Here is a 15779-nt window from a genome sequence, read left to right on the forward strand (position 1 = left end):
ACAAATGCATGGAAGTACAGTAACTTAGAGACTAGTCAGTGCGCTTGGCTAGCAGCTTAGTAGCTAGCTGTTTAAAGGGACCAACAACCTGTAGGTCGCCACCCATTTGGGGGTCGAACGACCCTTACACAGGGGTCGCCTGATTCATCACAGTAGCAAAATGACAGTGATGAAGTAGCAACAAATGTAATTTTATGGTTGGGGGGGGGGGTCACCACCACATGAGGAACTGTATGAAAGGGTGGTGGCATGAGGAAGGTGGAGAACCGCTGCGGTAAGATGTCACCTGGCATGTACTGGGAAGGCCAGGCTTCAGTGAGTGAGAGATTTTATGTTAATTTATTTATACAAATGGCTCCGTTTCTCAGAGGTCAATTACTATGAATTTTGTAACAGGGAAATAATCTACAAGAGAATAAAATGTAAAGGTTTATTTCTTTAGTTTCATTTTTCTCCTCAAAAGACAAAGAACCCTTTTTGCTTCCCTCCCTCTTAGGGGACCATTAGCCTCCTCCTCGCAGGTTCCACCAAGGTCTGAAATCTGGGGGTCGGTTTTATAATGTTCCCCGGCCTTCCAGCCAATCACTCACCAAGCTCTCTCCGTTTTATCTACCTCTCAAGACTCTCCATTTCTACTGTCTGGTTAAGCTCTTATCTCTTCACACCTGCACGACTGCACCAGCCCCTTAGCTGGTCCTTTTGCCTTTGATCTCTTATCTCTTCAATTAATCCTGCTAGCTGTTGCCAGATTAATCTCCCTCAAAGGGTGCTTTGTGTCATTCCGCTGTTACAACCTACCATTCTTCCCCATCACCATTCCTTTCAAACCCAGCCTTCCCTGCTGGGAGTCACGGCCTCGGCTTCCCTTATCTAGCCAACCTGTTGTCTTCTTTCTCTGTCTCGGTCAGCTCCCGTTTCTGGCTCGTTCTCAGGGGGCTTGTGCTTGTTACTAAGGATCTATCAGCCCCTGGCTAGCCAACCAAGCTCCTCATCCACTAAGATTTACTATCACGCCTGCCTCTTCCCTGAGTCCTACTTCTAAAATGGGGTGGGGGCCACTCTGGTTGTGGTCATTGTTAGGTGCCATCGAGGTGGTTTCCTGTCACATGGATCCTGTGCACACAGCCCAAAACACTGCTCAGTCCCACACGCTTCTCATCCTTGGTGCTGTGGGTGAGCCTCCTGCTGTCAAGTCATCTCCTTGAGGGCTTTCCTCAGTCTTTGCTTCTCCTCTGCTTTATCGGGTACGATAATCCTGGTTGATAGAGCCACTGAAAAACCTCGGCAGGAATCACCATGTCCAGTGTGGAGCCCAGGAAAGGCAGATGTGGGTGCAAGTCCACGTACAAAGAAATGGGGCCCGAGAAATGAGTGAACGTGTAGGTTACCCTCAAACGACAGGATGCTTTAGATTTTAATTTTCTTTGAGATCCAAATTTGGGTTTCAAACTATGTTTCAAATATTTCGAAAACACAAAAGTTAAGACCTTTTATGAATTGAATTGTGCCCCTGCCCCTCATCCCCTGCCTCCCCCCACCATAATATAGAGGTCAACTCGGCAATTCCACGATTCACACTTTCTACCTCACAAGGAATGAAAGGAGAGAAAAGCCAGCAGAGAGGAGAAGAGTGCTAGTGAGAACCTTCTAGATCCACGTGAAGATTGATGTCAAGACACAGAATGAGTTCCAAGAAATGGTGAGCCACAGATGTTGAAAGAGGACAACACTGTGTTTGTTAAAGCCACCTGCCTGTGTTATTTCTGTTTTAACAGCACTAGACCAACCAGTCAGTGTTGCTTCACAGGGAGCCCAGGTGTGTCAGAATGGCCTGTGAGCTGTTGGATTTCCAGTGATCGATCTCTCAGAAGTAGATCACTAGGTCTCTCTCCGGAGGCACCTTTTGTTGGACAGAAACTGCCAAATTTTCTGTTAACAAGCACTTAACGGAGGCCTTGTTGGGTAAATATAGTACTGCTAACCTCAAGGCTGGTGGTTCTAATCTACCTGATGGTTTATGGGAGAACGATGCAGCTGTCTGCTTCTATGAAGATTGACAGCCTTGGGAACCAAAGAGAGGTTGCTGCGAGTCAGCATCAACTTGCAGGGAGTGGGGCAGTGGGACTCCTTTGAAGAGGAAGCTCTTCCCCAGTCTCATTTTTAAAGGAGCCCCAGTGGAGCTGTCAGGAAAGTATTTGACTGCTACCCCACAGGTCAGTGTTTCCAATCCCAGTCTATCTGCTCCCATAAAGATGGACAGCCGCGGAAACCCCATCCATACAGGGCACTGTGAGTTGGAATGGATTCCGTGGAAGGGAGTGGTGAGGAGCTAACTGCCGAAGCAAACCCCAAACCCATTGCCATTGAGTCCTTCCTGACTCACAGCACCCTGCAGGGCAGAGCAGATCTGCCCCTGGGGGCTTTCCGAGGCTGTCCAGGCACAAGGGACTAGGAAGTCTCCGTCTTTCTCTTGCAGAGTGACTTTCTCCTGCAGTGGTTTCCAATTGTGGCTGCTGTTAGCAGCCTGTTGCACAATCCATTAGGACACCAGGGCTCTTTAGTAGTAGACTGAGGCAAGACTAGACTCATGATCTCTCTCCCCAAATGAAGCCTTCTCCCAGTGTTCCTACGGAGCCCTGGTGTAGTACTGGTTACGCCCTGAGCTGCTAACCACGGGTCAGCATGGAGAGTTGACGCTCTGCTTCCATCAACAGTGACCGGCTTGGAATTCCCCAGGGACAGCTCTGTCCTGTCCTATAGGGTCACTATGAGGTCTGCATCGACTCCACAGCAGTGAGGTTTCTTTGACTTCTCTATCTTAGTGAATGGTACCATTAGCCATCTCTTCATGAGAACCCCCTGGTGTGCCGATTTGTACAAGGTACCATGGATTCCTGGGATAGATTAAATTAAACCTTTGTTCTCCGTAACTTCTAAGTCCATCTCCATCTCAACACAGATCCAATAGGCTGGCAATTTTGTGAAGAAAGCAGACAAGGCCCACTTGGATATTTTTTATTGTGTAGACTTGTGCTTTCCCTTCATTCTGCAGATTGTTTTAGTTGAAGAAACATGTCACCAATACTAAAAGCCCTGGGTTTCCAACCAACCAACCCCTTTTAATCCTTTAAATGGATCCTCTTTGTTACTTACCCCACTTCCCTTTCTTTTTGTCTGCTTATCCCTCTTTGTCCTCTTTCCTGTTCTATATCCTGTTCTATTGTTAGGAGCCATTGAGGCGGTTTCTACTCATAGCATCCTCTGTTTCTGCAGAACAGAACAGTGTCTGGGTGTGCACCATCCTCACAGCTGGGCTCTGTGTCAGTCGATGGTGCAGCCACTGTATCAATTCACCTCATTGAGGGGCTTTTCATGGGCCCTGGACTTTATCAGGCATGGTGTCCTTCTCTAGGGATCGGTCCCTCCTGATGACATATCCAAAGTACATGAGTTGAAGTCTGCAAGGTCAGCGGTTGGAAACCACCAGCCACTCCATGGGAGAAAGACAGGGCTTTGTACTCCCATAAAGAGGGGGTAGTTTTGGAAACTCCTGGGGGACAGTTCTACTCTGTGCTGTCGGGTCACCATGAGTCACATTCAGTCCGTGCTGGTGGATTTGGCTTTTGATGTCGTGGTCAGCAGCTGGGCTGCTCACCGTAAGGGCAGCAGTTGGAAATCACCAGCTCCACAGGAGAAATATGAGGCTTTCTAATCCCATTAATAGTTACATTCTTGGAAACCCACAGGGGCAGTTCTATGCTGCCCTATAGGTTCGCTCTAAGTTGGTATGGATTTGCTAGCAGAGAGTTTGGTTTTCTTTGGTTTCAAAATATGGTTTTGTTCACTAAAGATGACGAGTCACCCATTGGATATATTACAAAGCAAAATGGTTTCTGTTGAGTTGATTCTGACTCATGGTGACTCAGGCGCTGCAGAATAGAACCATGTACCACACGCTTTCCAGTCAGGGCTCTGAGCTACCTCTGGGTGGATTTTCATGCCAATGTTTTGGTTAGTAGAACACTTAATGATTGGTACCACCTAGGAGCTCGTAATTGGTGACTAGGGAAAATAATAAAGATAGGTCTAATTCTCCTTTAATTTCTGATTTACTAACTGAGTACCTTTGTGATTGTGTATATTCTGTTATCTTTGTATAAGTTGGAATAGACTTGTGGGCAGCTAGCTACAGCAGCAACAAGTACAGACTTGGAGTGGAAAGCAACATGTATTAAATAATATTCTGGCTGACTGGATAAATATGAATATAATAACTTACTTAGATCAATCATCTGAACCTCACTAAGGACAATGAGATACTTGAACTTAGAGACTATCAACAAGTTGAAGTTTTTCAGAGATCCAATTATTAACTATTATGCAAAGGTATGAGGGTAAGGGAGAGGTTAAATTTGGGGTTTCCTACACAATTGATGTATGTATGGATTGTGATAAGAGCTGTATGAACCCCTAATAAAATGATTACAAAATTCTGGAGTTTCCATCAAATCACTGCAATCTGATGCTAGCCTTCAAAGGACCACAATGCCCAGTTTCTTGGTAAAATACAACTCACTGTTAATTCTGGTTACATTTCCCATTCTCTTCCCAAAAAACCAAGAGGAAATTAAGTTATATTTGATTACACTACAGAAAAATCCAGTTGGTGTCTGGGCAGTCCTGACACTAGTAAAAGCCAAATGTACATATTGTACAGGGTCAGGATCTGGCTGTTGGACTCTGGGACATAGTTCTGCCCTATTCTTTAGCCTAACAATTTGTAAGCATCAGGAGTGAGTTTAAAAGAACACAAATGCACCCGTCTTTTCATTATGACCAGATCAAAATATCTTTTGTTTATGTGGAATAAGTGGAAAATTACATCCCTTGAAATGTAAGCACAATTTGTTTCTTCCTTAAAGCAATGTTACTGATGTCAATATATCAGCTTTCTTAAATTGTATTCAATGACTCCATGTCTATATGGGTGGAACAAAGTGTACAAATGATCTACTTCAGTTATTCTCAGCCCGTTTTGGGTTGTAGATCACTTTGTTAGTGTAATAAACCACCAAACCTAAGCCAAACTCACTGCTTTCGACCCTACAGGGCAGAGGAGAATTGCCACTGTGGGTTCCCAAGACTGTAAATCTTTCTGGGAGCAGAAAACCTGAATTTCTCAGATGTAATGTGCATTCAAATCACTTGAGGATTGTCTTAACAAGATCAATCAACCTTAAGTGTGGCTTGAGAGTCTGCATACCGCAGGCACACTGTTGTTTCTTGGGTCAGTGAGCACATTTTGAGGAGCCAGGTAATATGAACGGGCTTCAAGAATCTTGTGAGAAAATTCCATGATCTTTTAATTCCATTTTTCCATGAACATCTTGAAGTGTCCTTGCATAGTGCATGGTCTCTTAATTACACGTATCTGCCACAGGTAGCCAGCTGAATTTATTTCCTTGAGCAAATCAAGCACTGACTTTTATTTCATATTGTAAATACAATGCAAAGTATAGATTGTATTTTCATGTCAAGTGTAAAAAGAGTTCAGGATATCCATTTGCAGGCGATTTTAAGGAATGGTGCAGGACCCCAGTGTTTTCTAATCTTCATCTTAAGAGACATTTGACTAATGAAATGAAAGTAGGTAGAAGACACTGATGCTTGGGTCCCCTCCTCAGAGACTTTAATTGGGAAATGGGGGATGCAGTCCAGGCTTCAGGACTGTCTACATGATTCTCCTGGGCGACGAAGAGATGAGGCACACACAATATAGGGATGAGGCACACACAATATCTCTAGAGGGTATAGGGCACCCGAGAGAGGGAAGAGATAATACAGGCAGGCCCCAGATCACCAATGAATTCCATTTCTAAGTGTGTCACGTAAGCTGAATTAACACATAAGGTCTGGATTTTATCTACATCCTTTAGTCAAGTGTTTGTATGCAGAATGTGTAGTGTACATAACATACAATCCTGATGGAGCAATTGTGAATACACCTAATACAGTCATGATAATGCTTTGATGGGTGTCACAGAGTGGCCCCTATTTGTAATTACACACCGCAGTATGTACCTCAGACTTTTAATAGAGTAGGGTTAGTGGGTGGCTTTGAATCTAGGGGTTGTAAGTAAATCTGATATTTATAAACTAGGGGCTGACGGTACAAGGAAAATAATGAAGTGAAGTGAGTGTTGTGAGGATTCAAGAGAGTGAAAAAGAACTATGAAGAAGAAGGGATCCATGAAGGTCTAAGGGTTCACTCTGGTCCAAGAAGGGACCCCCTGTACCCCAAACCTCCAACATGGCTGGGTTATATTCTTCAGGGTGAGACCCTTTCCGTGATATAATTTGTGGGGAAGAGCTAAGCATAGGTTTACAATACTTTGTGTCAAGTGTGAATTTCTATAACAAAGCAGCAGAACCCCCCCCAAAAAAAAAAAAAAACTTAAGCAAGAAAACAAATATGTACACTGCAGCACATGCTGCCAAGATCCAGCTCCTCCATGGGCTGGGCACAGAGCCCCTGAGAAACACTGCGGACCCCAGTCGATATCATCTGACCTGCACCGGGATGACTCCCTCTCGATGCCCCAGTCTGCATGTGATGAAGGTCGTACTCTTGGCCTTGTCACAGGGAAGACCTATTGATACGGTTTCAAATGCAATTGTTTTTGAGAACCAGAAACCAAAGGCCCGAGAGACACCTGGTGAGCAGTCAGTATCTGGACCATAAGAAAGGAAATCTGAACACCGTTATCAGGGAGGCACCACCCAGTTGGAACAAAAGAGTCCTGGTTTTCTTTTGCTCAAAGAGTTCTCTGCTGTTTGTGCTCTTCTTTCAGCTGAGAGTGGCTTTGGTTACAGAAGCTTATCGGTCTATCTGCTGCCTGCCTCCCAGCTGTTTGAAGTTCCCACCAGCGCTGCCATTATCTCCTCCGCCATTCAGCCCTGCCACAGACAAGCCAGCTTCTCCGCTGCTTCTTCTTTCCTTCAGGAAAAGGCTTGAGCGACAAAGGAGGAGCTCTGCTGGCAGGCCATTCAGAAGCCCCCGACAATGGCAGGGACCTGTTCCAGGCCACAAAAGGCCCTTGTGGCCTGTTGATCTATGGGCTGGTGACAGCCTAGGCAGTCACTTTGTTTGCCTGGAGTGAAAAGCTTAAGATGTCCCAGCGCAGGGTTCATTTCATTAGAACACAAAAGAAAAAGGAAGAGCCTAGTCTCCACATGTCCTGTTCCTCCTTCTCTGTGTCAGGTCCGGCTGGAAAAGGCATTCAGCAAGCTGTATGTGATTATTAACCAAGGGATTCTTCCCAGTAATTTCCAGCTAGAGTTGGTCTCCTTCTCCTCCTCCTCCTCCTCCTCCTCCTCCTCCTCCTCCTCCTCCTTCTCTTCCTCCTTCTCCTCTTCCTCTTCCTCCTCCTCCTCCTCCTTTGTAGTTACATGTATCTGCCTCCCCTTCATCAAGGCCAGAAACCAGTATTTTGCTTGCCAGCTGCGGATCCAGTGTAAATAAAATCCCAGCAGATATGATGCACTTGTCTGCTGGGATCAAGTGATGGATGGTAAACATTTGTAACCATTCTGATGAGAGGAAGATGTTTTGATGGAAGTTGTGTAATAGTCTTGCCAAATAAGCACTGCAAACATCTGCTTACAACTCAAAGGCCACAACATCTAGTTGGTGATCATGTTCTTTTTGGGAAGAAGAACAATTTTTTATTGAGTCAGAAGTTAAAATCCATAAGGCCAGATCCAGTAGTTGTGGATTCAAGGTGAGGACCACCAATACCCTTTCTGGGTATGTTTGTGTGTTTGGGCATGGTTTCATGTTTGTCTATGTATGGCCTGTGAGCATATGGTTTCATGGTTGTGTATGGTATGTTATGGTATAGGTGGTTGTATGTGGCAGCATGTTTATGTATAATGTATAACCTGTAGGTCTATGTTTATCATGTTCATGGACAGCTGTGTGTGGTGCTGTGTTCTGTGAAGGGTGTGTGTTTGTGGTGTCATGTTTGTGTGTACTGTGTGTGATGTGTGTGCCTATGTGTGTGTTGTGTGGGGTGGTATGTTTGTGTGATGTCTGTGGTATGTGAATGTGACATGGGGTGTGTGTTCGTGGTAACGTTTGTAAAAATGTTTGCATATGCATGTCTGTGTGTGGTGATTGGGAAGCTCTTGCTTTGTAGACTGGAGTAATAGACTTTAGGCTATACTAGTGGATTTTAGTTTTCCAATTTCAGGATCCCTGATTTTATATCTACACACATATACATACACATAAAAATGTACCTTAAAAAAAATCAAGTCTTTACCAGAGGATGTCCACTGGTACAGATAAGAACTGGAAACCTAGGGAATCCAGGACGGATGATCCCTTCAGCACCAGTGTGAGAGTGGCGATTCCGGGAGGGTGGAGGGAAGGTGGGTAGAAAGGGGGAACTGATCACAAGGATGTACATATAACCCCTTCCCTGGGGGACGGACAACAAAAAAGTGGTGAAGGGAGACATTGGTCTGTATAAGACATGACAAAATAATAATAATTTATAAATTATCAAGGGCTCATGAGGGAGGGGCGGCAAGGAGGGAGGGGAAAAAGAAGGAGCTGATACCAAGGGCTCAAGTAGAAAGAAAATGCTTTGAGAATGATGATGGCAACAAATGTACAAATGTGCTTGATGCAATGGAAGGATGTATGGATTGTGATAAGAGTTGTATGAGCCCCAATAAAATGATTTTAAAAAGTCAAAAACCAGAAACCAAACCACAACAAAACAAAATCAAGTCTTTACTTGATTCGCAACATTAGACGGTGACAGAGCATCTAACAACAGCCGGACTGAGCAATGCCATGATGTTTAAATGGTGACAGTCACTTTTTTTTCTAGTAAAAGCCAAGCATTATTCCTGAGATAATTCCAGAAATTGTCAGGGAATCGTGTGTGCTGGGATGTTGGACTAGATTCTGGCAGTCGATGTTTCATTCTGAGATAGCAACACATATGCTAAGCAGTTTTTGATTGTGCGTGTCGTAATTAAGTGTCTACCCCAAGACTCCAAACTCCAGCCCTGGCCCCTTCCACACGCATTGCTTAGTGCGAATGAGATGAATTACTGCTTTGATGGAACAGTCCCTCAACCCTTTTTCCCCTGTAACTCCCAGCTGTGGCAAAGTCAGCTGAACATGTTCCTTCCCAAATTGAATTGAAATACGATGTGCGAGTTCAACTATACTTACAAGGACTGGAGGCTTCGCAAATTCTGAAGTGCTTCTGTGGGAACTTGCCTTAGCTGATTATTCTGCAGCATCCTGCACATTAAAACAAACAGACAAGGAATGTGTTAAAGAAAATGATCTACGACCGATCATAACAGCACTAGGCTGGGGACTAGGTGTTAGGGAAACAGCAGGAAACCAGACAAAGCGCTGGTCCGTGTGGAGCTTACATTCTTTGGAGGGCAACAGATACTTACAAAATAAACCCAAGATATAACAAGACTGAGGCAAGTGATAAGGATGATGAATTTAAAAAGCCAAAACAAAACAACAGCGGCAATGGGATAGGAGGTAACACAGGATGATATTTTAACTTAAAAAGTGGTCAAGGCAGGCTTCTCAAAGGAGGTGATTTTGAGCATAGACTAGCCTGGAGTCTGGGAGTTAGCCGGGTGAATAGCTGGGGAAAGCTACAGAGGAAAAGGGGGACCGAGGGCAAAGGCCCCTGAAGCTACCATTGCCTGACCTTTTGGTTACCCCAAACAAAAACCAGCTCACTGCTGTCCAGTGCATTCCCACTGTCTCCTAGTGACCCCAGAGGAGCAAGGAAGAAGGGATGAGTGAAGTCAGGAGGATGGGAGGGGAAACCAGAAGCCCTTCCAGGGAGCGCCTTGTAGGCCAACATAGAGGCGCTAGGATTTAAGTAGGTGATAGAGCTGTGTTGGAGAGTTTAAGCATTAGCATGAAGTGTAATGTTCTTCCTATTTTAAAAGGACCCCTTTGGTGGTTGTGCAGCTCAGATACAATGGAAACCCAGAGAACAGTAGAAGGTTTTAAAGATACTCCTCCTTTCTTGTTTGTGCCATATTTTGAGGAAAGTTACACGGATTTTGCAGAGAATTTATTCTCCTAGGCTGATTTTTTTTTTAACTTGAGGACTACTGAATGGAAACAGCTGGCAAGGATGAAATTAAAATGTATCACTGCTCATAGGGAAATAGCGTGGAAACATTTTCCCATTAGATTCCTTACATTTCGCTACCTTGTTCAGGAATGTCTGTAATAGTAATTTTTTTAAAATATCATTTTATTGGGGACTCTTACAGCTCTTATAACAATCTATACATTAGTTGTATCAACCACATTTGTACATATGTTGCCATCCTTATTTTCTACACATTTACTTTCTGTTTATAACAGTAATTTTTCAGCACATTTTTTCCCTCCAGTATTTCATGGTTCATGTAAGCTTGGGGGAGAAGACTATTTCAGGAAAGCAGACAGTTGGGGGCTTCTTAGTTCACAAACTTACAAGCAAGGTTTCTTTTCATTAGGTGCCTGGCTGAGATTTGACCCCAGGTTTGCCTCACTCCAAAGATTGATGTAGTTTCCATTGCACCATGCAGCCTTGGCTCAAGGTATATTGTTGACAATACTTTAAAGCTCTGCATAAGGTTTTCAGTGACTTCTTCCTCTGAAGTGGACAGCAGAATCCTCGTAGTCTGTTCTTCGGCTGGAAGCTCCGCTGAAACCTGTTCACTTGGGGTGGCCCTGCTGGTGTTTGAATTACCAGTGACACAGCTTCCAGCATCACAGCCACACAGAAGCCACCCCAGGATGACAAACTGGCAGGCAAGTAATGTTACTCTGAGGACTGAAGTGTCCCTGACCCAAGCCATAGTGTTCTCCATTGCCTTCGTATGCCTGTGAAAGCTGGACATCGAATAAGGAAGGCCAAAGAAGTATTGAAATATTCAAATTGTGGAGCTGGAGAAGAATATTGAAGGTGCCATGGAATGCTGAAAGGACAAATCGATCTGTATTGGAAGAAGTAAGGTCAGAGGGCTTCTTAGAGGCAAGGATGGCAAGACTTCATCTTACATACTTTGAACATATTGTCAGCAGAGACCAGTCGCTGGGGAAGGACATCATGTTTGGTAAAACGTACGGTCAGCAAAAAAGAGGAAGGCCCTCCACACGATGGGTTGACACAGTAGCTGCATTGAAAGCTCCGGCATAAGAACAATGTGAGGATGGCAAAGGACCAGTGTCGCTATGGGATGGAGCCAACTTGATGGCACCTAACAACAACTATTTGTTGACTATATTAACTCACATGTTGTGTGGTGCACACTAAGTTTAACATACAGCAGGGTTAAGAACAGAGGTTCTCAAAATAGACGACCTCTTCCCTCCACTAGGAGCCCTGGTGGAGTAGAGGGTCATGCTCTGGGCTGCTGACCACAAGGCTAGTACTTCAAAACTACCAGCTGCTCCACAGGAGAAAGGTGAGGCTTCTCTGCTCCTGTAAAGATGTGTAGTATCGGAAACTCACTGGAGCAGTTCTAGCTTGTCCTACAGGGTCACTATGAGTCAGAATTGGCTCCATGGCAGTGAACTGGCCTTGGTTTTGATTTTCTTGTACTAGCTGTATGCCTTTAGAGGAATCACCTACTCTCTCCCTGCTTTGGGCTTATTGTAATAATACAAATACTACTTGTTGTAATGCATCGCTGTGTGAAAGTATATAGAACAATACCTGCTACATGGTAAACTCTCAATAAAGGTTGGCAATTCTAGTATGGATTAATAATCCCCTTCCCCAAACTAGTGATATAGTGTGATTCTAATTAATGAACTGAAAAATAAGAAATTATCTGTTTCAATGGCTTCCAAACTTTAAGTTTTATCACAATCCTGTGGTGATGGTGGTTGTTAGATGCCATCAATCTGGTTATGTCTCATCAAAAGTATGCACAACAGAGCAAAACATGGCTTGGTCCTGTAAAACCCTCACAATTACTTTATGTCTGAGCCCATTGTTGCAGCCACTGTGTCAATCTATCTCGGTGAGGATCATCCTCTTTTTTGCGACCCTCTAGTGTATAAAGCATTATGTCCTTTCCCAGGGAGGAGCCTCTCCTGAAAACATGTCCAAACTACAGGAGGTGAGGTCTTACCACCCTCACTTCTAAGGACCATTCTGGCTGGCCTTCTCCCAAGACAAATTTGCTTGTTCTTCAGGCAGTCTATGGTGCTTTCAGTAGTCTTTGTCAATACCATGATTCAAATGCATCAATACTTTTGTGGTATTCTTTATTCATTGTCTAAATTTCACATGCCTATGAAGTGCCATGGCTTGGGTCAGGTGCCCCTTAATTTATTTTTTTATTTTTATTTTTTTTTGCCCCTTAATTTCAAAGTAATATCTTTGCTCTTTAAAGGTTTTGGGTGGCAAATTTGCCCAATGCATTTGATTACTGCTGCTTCCATGAACAGTGACTGTGGATTCAATTAAAATTAAATCCTTGACTGCTTCAATCTTTTCTCTATTTATCGTGATGTTGTCTCTTGATTCAGTTGCGAGGAATTTTGGTTATCTTTAGATTGAGTTGTAATCCATGCCAAAGGCTTTGATCTTCATCAACAAATGCTTCAAGTGTTCCTCACGTTCATCAAGCAAGGTTGTGTCACCTGCATATCACAAGTTATTAACCAGAACTTCCTCCTGGTGCAATATTTTCCCTCAGTTTCTCAGATTATTTGTTCAGCTTACAGATTGAAAAAGTTTAGTGAAAGAATAAGCCCTGTTGGTTTTAAACGATGCACTATTCCCTTGTTCTCCTTGAAAGAATGCCTCTTGGCCGATGAATTGGTTCTGCTTGAGCACAATGAAGATTCTGGATTTCCCATTTTTGCATAGTTTGTTCTGATCCACACTGTCACGTGCCTTTGCAGAGTCAATAAAATACATGCAACCATCTGCTGCTAGTCTCCGCTTTCAGCCAAGATCCATCTGACATCAGCAATGATAGTCTTTGTGCTACATTCTCTTCTAACTCCGACTTGAATTTCTGTCAGCTCTCTGTAGATATATTGTTGCAGCCATTGTTGAATTGTCTTCAGTAACATTTTATTTGTGTGTATTATTAATGATATTGTTCAATAATTTCCATATTCAGCTGATGACTTGCTTCATCAGCTTGTTGAAACAGTTCAGCTGGTATTAATCAATTCCTGGAGTCTTGTTTTCGCCAATGACTTCGGTGCGATTTTGAGTACTTCTTTCATTACCATTGGTTCTGGAATTACATACTACTTCTTGAAATAGTTGAAAGTCAATCAGTTCTTTTTGTACAGCGACTCTGTAATCCCTTCCATCTTCTTCTTAAGCTTCCTACACCATTCAATATATTCCCCACAGGATCTGTCATTATTGCAACTTGACATTTGAAACTTTTCTTCAGTTCTTTCAATGTGAGAGAAGTTGAATGGCTTCTTCCTTGTTGGTTTTCTTTTTGCAGGTCTTTGCACATTGTATTATACTACTACTTTGTCTTCTTGAGATGGCCTTTGAAATGTTCTGCTCAGCACTTTTATAATTTCTTCCATTCACTTTGGCTATCCTATATTCAAAAGCAAGCATCAGACTCCTCTGACAACCACTTTAGTCTTTTCTTTCTTTTCTATTAAAAATAATTTTTGCTTTCTTCATGTATGCTTTAAAAAAAAAGCACTAACATAATCTCTCTCTATAAGCATCTGCAACGGTGACTTCAACCTCTACTCCATGCTGAATCCTATGGAAATGACCTACTCAGTTGTCTCAGAAAGGTTGTGCATTCTCAACTTGTGGATTCTCAACTGGAAGTGATCCCAGGTCTTATAACCTTCACCACAAGGAGTTTTTCTGGTTACTATTCCCAGAGTCTTGGTTGGCATCCTAACAATTCCCTTCACTTTCAGATTTTTTTCTTTTGTGCCGTTAATCAGTTCGGCACATAGCTTCGCCATGGATTTTACGTAGTGACTGGTACAGGAATTCTACTTTGAGCAATGGCCATCTCTGGTTCCACAGGTGGCTTTCTGGTGTCCTTAAAAACCATGGTAGTGAGGTGGCCTTCTCTGACTTGTTCCTCCATGAGAGTGAGCAGTGGTAAAGCAGGAGCAGGAGCAGGGAAATGAAGCACCTGAAATGGCCACATCTTCCTCAAAGAGTAAGCATGATGCTCTTGATGTCATCCCAGAGTGCTTTAGGTCTTTGGTCCTTACTGCTCAATGCATCAGATCTGCTCTTGAGATGTTCACTCATTTCAGGTGGATAGCTGAGCTTCGTGGATAATATATTGTTGCTGCAAAGAGTGTATTGAACTGTCCTATCTTTTTGTTAACCAAACAATAACTCTTAAAATATAATCTTACTAAAGTATCTGGAAAATTTGAAAGAGGTTAAGATGCACTTAGAGAAGCATCCACTCACATGAAAAAAAAAAAAGTAAATTATCAAGGTTTCATGAGGGAGGGTGGGGGTGGGGGAATGAGCTGATACCAAGGGCTCAAGTAGAAAGACAATGTTTTGAACATGATGGGGGCAACATATGTACAAATGTGCTTGACACAATGGATGATGTGTGGATTGTGATGAGAGCTGTATGAGCCCCCAATACAATGATTAAAAAAAGAAAAGCATCCACTCACTGAATAATTTTGAACTTTCTCAATCATTTTATATATCTGGGTTCAGATCATGGAAATTCTTACAAGAGCTTTAATAATGGCACTTTTAAAGCTAATAGTGAATTCCTTCTAGTAAATTCATTTTTCCACCACAACATTTTTTGTAAAACACTAAAAATACAATTGAAAAAATAACTTGTCTCTCCATAGACAATGCACACTTGTTTAATTACTTTCATATGACAAAACAAGAGCAAGTTATCTCCATTATATATTTATAAATCTCCAGTGAGTCAAATAGAAATTGTTTCTGCTAAAAAAAAATTTCATTGGGATACAAAACAATTCAAGAATTTACAACACTATAGAGTGCAGTTAAACCAGATTATACTCACAGCATGACTTGACTTCCACCCCCTCCCCAATACTTCTTACTGAATGCCTTGAATAAAAGCAGAGTGTATCATGTTATTGTTGTTAGGTGCTGTCAAGTCTGCCTGCCATAGTGGTCCTGTGTACAACAGAAGGACGCGCCACCGGTCCTGTGCCTTCTTGACAATTGTTCTTATGTTTGAGCCTATCGTTGCAGCCCCTGTGTCAATCCATCTCTTTGCCTTCCTCTTTTTCCACGTACCCCCACTTTAACAAGCATGATGTTCGTCTCCAGGGATTGGCTCACGATAACATGTCCAAAGTACAAGAGACCAAGTCTTGCCATCCTCGCTTCTAAGGAGCACTCTGGTTGTACTTCCAAGATAGCTCCTGGGGCTGTTCTGCTCTGTCCTACAGGGTGCTGAGAGCCAGATTTCACTATGGCCCAGCTACCACCTCTATAAACTGAAAATAGGTATAGACACTTATAGTTTCATTTTTTATCATTCACATAGTAATAAGAAAGAAAATAAGGCACTTTTTCTAGAGGCAAAGAATGACTTTAGATTTTCTTAAGTTCCTTCCTCAAGGAGTTAGAAGGTCTTCATTATTTCTCACAGCCTCTCACGTTACACGAACTATGGAACATTTGGGTTATCTATTTGCTAACAGGACTAAATAAAAACAGGTAGAGAAAGCACAGGAAGATGAAATTATTTTT

At 42.9% G+C, this 15779-nt stretch overlaps 1 protein-coding gene across 3 annotated transcripts in view; it reads right to left on the reverse strand.

The window, feature by feature from the left end:
* LGR5 (leucine rich repeat containing G protein-coupled receptor 5) overlaps positions 1 to 15779 on the reverse strand; it is a 172340-nt gene that overhangs the window by 38155 nt on the left and 118406 nt on the right. For all 3 annotated transcript variants that reach the window (XM_075552774.1, XM_075552773.1, XM_075552772.1), the window contains exon 4: positions 9251 to 9322. In XM_075552774.1, the coding sequence (XP_075408889.1) occupies positions 9251 to 9322 (72 nt within the window). The remainder of the gene's footprint in view (positions 1 to 9250; positions 9323 to 15779) is intronic.

Source organism: Tenrec ecaudatus, chromosome 6 (genome assembly GCF_050624435.1).
Source record: "Tenrec ecaudatus isolate mTenEca1 chromosome 6, mTenEca1.hap1, whole genome shotgun sequence".
Lineage (NCBI taxonomy): Eukaryota > Metazoa > Chordata > Mammalia > Afrosoricida > Tenrecidae > Tenrec > Tenrec ecaudatus.